The sequence below is a fragment of the Alexandromys fortis genome, unplaced genomic scaffold (genome assembly GCF_014885135.2).
Source record: "Alexandromys fortis isolate MF-2015 unplaced genomic scaffold, M_Fortis_MF-2015_v1.1 scaffold_233, whole genome shotgun sequence".
Lineage (NCBI taxonomy): Eukaryota > Metazoa > Chordata > Mammalia > Rodentia > Cricetidae > Alexandromys > Alexandromys fortis.
This window is the reverse complement of record NW_026068146.1, coordinates 1173622-1176140: the sequence shown is the minus strand read 5'-3', so window position 1 is coordinate 1176140 and position 2519 is coordinate 1173622. Positions and strand designations below refer to the sequence as shown.

At 42.2% G+C, this 2519-nt stretch overlaps 1 protein-coding gene across 1 annotated transcript in view; it reads left to right on the top strand.

Annotated features, from left to right (window-relative positions):
• Usp54 (ubiquitin specific peptidase 54) overlaps positions 1-2519 on the top strand; it is a 99253-nt gene that overhangs the window by 60104 nt on the left and 36630 nt on the right. Inside the window, exon 10 of the mRNA XM_050127017.1 lies at positions 760-1033. Within this exon, the coding sequence (XP_049982974.1) occupies positions 760-1033 (274 nt within the window). The remainder of the gene's footprint in view (positions 1-759; positions 1034-2519) is intronic.

Here is a 2519-nt window from a genome sequence, read left to right as displayed (position 1 = left end):
TTTTTTTTTTTTTTTTTTTTTTGAGACAGAGCCTCACTATGTAACACAGACCAGCCTGGAACTCACTATGTAGCTCAGGCCAGCTTCTATTTTATGGTGATCCTCCTGCCTCAGCCTCCTGAGTGCTGGGCTTATACCAGTTTCAACCACTCTTCCTGTTTTGTACCTCACCCGGACCTACTTTATTTCTTCCTTCAGTCAAGTGCCCATTTGTCTGTTGTGTTTATCTAGATAAGGGTTTGGAAAAAAGCCTTCTGTTGGACGCATTCACACTAAAGAATGAAAACAGCCCCATAATTCCTCAAAGATACTAACAATGTGTATGTCAACTTTTAAAGCAACATAAAAAACAATATAAGACAGAGCACCTCTAAGACAGGTGAGCAGTGCTGTGTGGACAGTATAGGAGAGAGTCTCAGACAGGTGAGCAGTGCTGTGTGGACAGTATAGAGTCTCAGACAGGTGAGCAGTGCTGTGTGGACAGTATAGAGTCTCAGACAGGTGAGCAGCTGGCTGCATGACAGGTTGGCCTGGGGCTTTCCAACTATATAGATCTTACGTCTCACAACTTTTTCATTTCTTCCACTTTCCCCATAGGTTTTCTAAAAACCCCACAGTTTTTCACAGTGGCAGGCAAAGTGAGGGCTTCAGCAAGGTAGGGACAGGGGTGGGAGGAATTGTATGTATGTCTGGATTACCTGGAAGATGGGTGTTGGGAAGAATGGCTCTGTGGTGTATTCTTCGCCCCCTTCCTTCTAGGAGGTTCTTGCTTTATGGGTCTTTGTTGCATCCATCTCCCTTCTTCATCTCTGCCGCTGTTCTCTCTCTCCTTACTTTTTCCCGTGTCTCCTCCTTCCTTCAGGAAGGGAGCCTTCCATCTCAAGTGACACTCGAACAGATTCTTCAACGGAGAGCTATCCCTACAAACATTCTCACCATGAGTCTGTGGTCAGTCACTTCTCTTCTGATTCTCAGGGGACAGTCATCTATAATGTGGAGAATGATTCCATGTCTCAGAGCAGTCGGGACACAGGTAGGGACTTAACATAGGACTCTGCTTGCCTGATTCAATTCCTGCATAGAAAGTCTCCCAAGAAAAAGAAACTGGGGCAAATAGTAAGTAGTATGCAAGGCTAAAAAGTGCAGAATTTGGGTAATTGAGTAGTATACAAAGAAACTTGGTAGCTCTGAGTGATTGCATATAGGAGTACATCAGTAAGGACCATGCGATATGATTGTCAACGTAATTTTTCTTGTCTACTTTGTCCTGCTATCCTTTTAATCCCATTAGAACCCCTTTGCCTTGTCTTCTTCTTGGCCGTGTTTCATGCCATGGTTTTGAGTGAAAGGCTTCAAGAGAAGGTATATTTATGAGTGGGAAATACCTGTTCATCCTCATACTAGGTTTCTGAAGGAAGAGGTGCAAATAAAGAAAGGATGGCCTGCTTATTAGTGTACATTCCATACCAAAAAATTCTCGAATTGTTTTTTAATCAATCTTGTATCAGTGGAAGACATCATTACAGGGCACAGAAGGAAGAATGACTATTGAGATGGAAAGTTATGAGAAATAGAATAGCTAAGGCATGAAATATTGTCTGAATGCCTAAGGATTTGGGGGATTAGTGAAGCCTTTCGATCAATGCTTTATTCTCTTCATTTTTAAAAAAAATCCTTTTTAAAAATTATTCTTTTTATAAGTATGGATGTTTTGCCTGCATGGATATCTTTGTACCATATGTGTGCCTGGTGCCTACAGAGACCAAAAGAGGTCCTTGGGCCACGCAGTGGTGGTACACACCTTTAATCTCAGCACTCAAGAGGCAGAGGCAGGCAGATCTCTGAGTTTGAGGCCTTTAACTGAAGTTATAGATGACTGTGATTTTAGGTAACTGATTTTTTTTGTTTGTTTTTTGTTTTTCAAGACAGGGTTTCTTTGTGTATCCTTGGCTGTCCTGGAACTATCTCTGTGGATGAGATCTGCCTGCCTCTGCCTCCCAAGTGCTGGGATTAAAGACATGCACCACCAGTGCCTGACTTTAGGTTACTTCTTAATTTAATTAATTAATTAATTCTTGTTTCTTTCTTTTATTTCTTGACAAGGTCTTGTTTTGTAGCTTGGGTAGGTCTCACACTCAAGATGCCCTTGCTTCGGCCTCTTATGTGCTACGGTTACAGGTGGACAACACCACACCTGGCTTTATTTATTCCTTCAGTTTTAAAATTTTGATATGAGGTCTTCGTCTGTTGCCCAGGCAGTTCTGAAAGTCCTGAGCTCATGTGGTATCTCCATTGGTGACACTGTAGACTCATGCCGCTGCACCTTGTTAGGTTACTTTTAATGTGTGCATATTTCTCCTTGCTGTTTGTGGTGGAAAACTAGGTAGTTTCACGTGTATATGTCCCAGATTCTGAGTTTTAATGGTACTTGAGCATTTTACTCTATCCTCTTCCTTCCTTCCTTCCTTCCTTCCTTCCTTCCTTCCTTCCTTCCTTCCTTCCTTCCTTCCTTCCTTCCT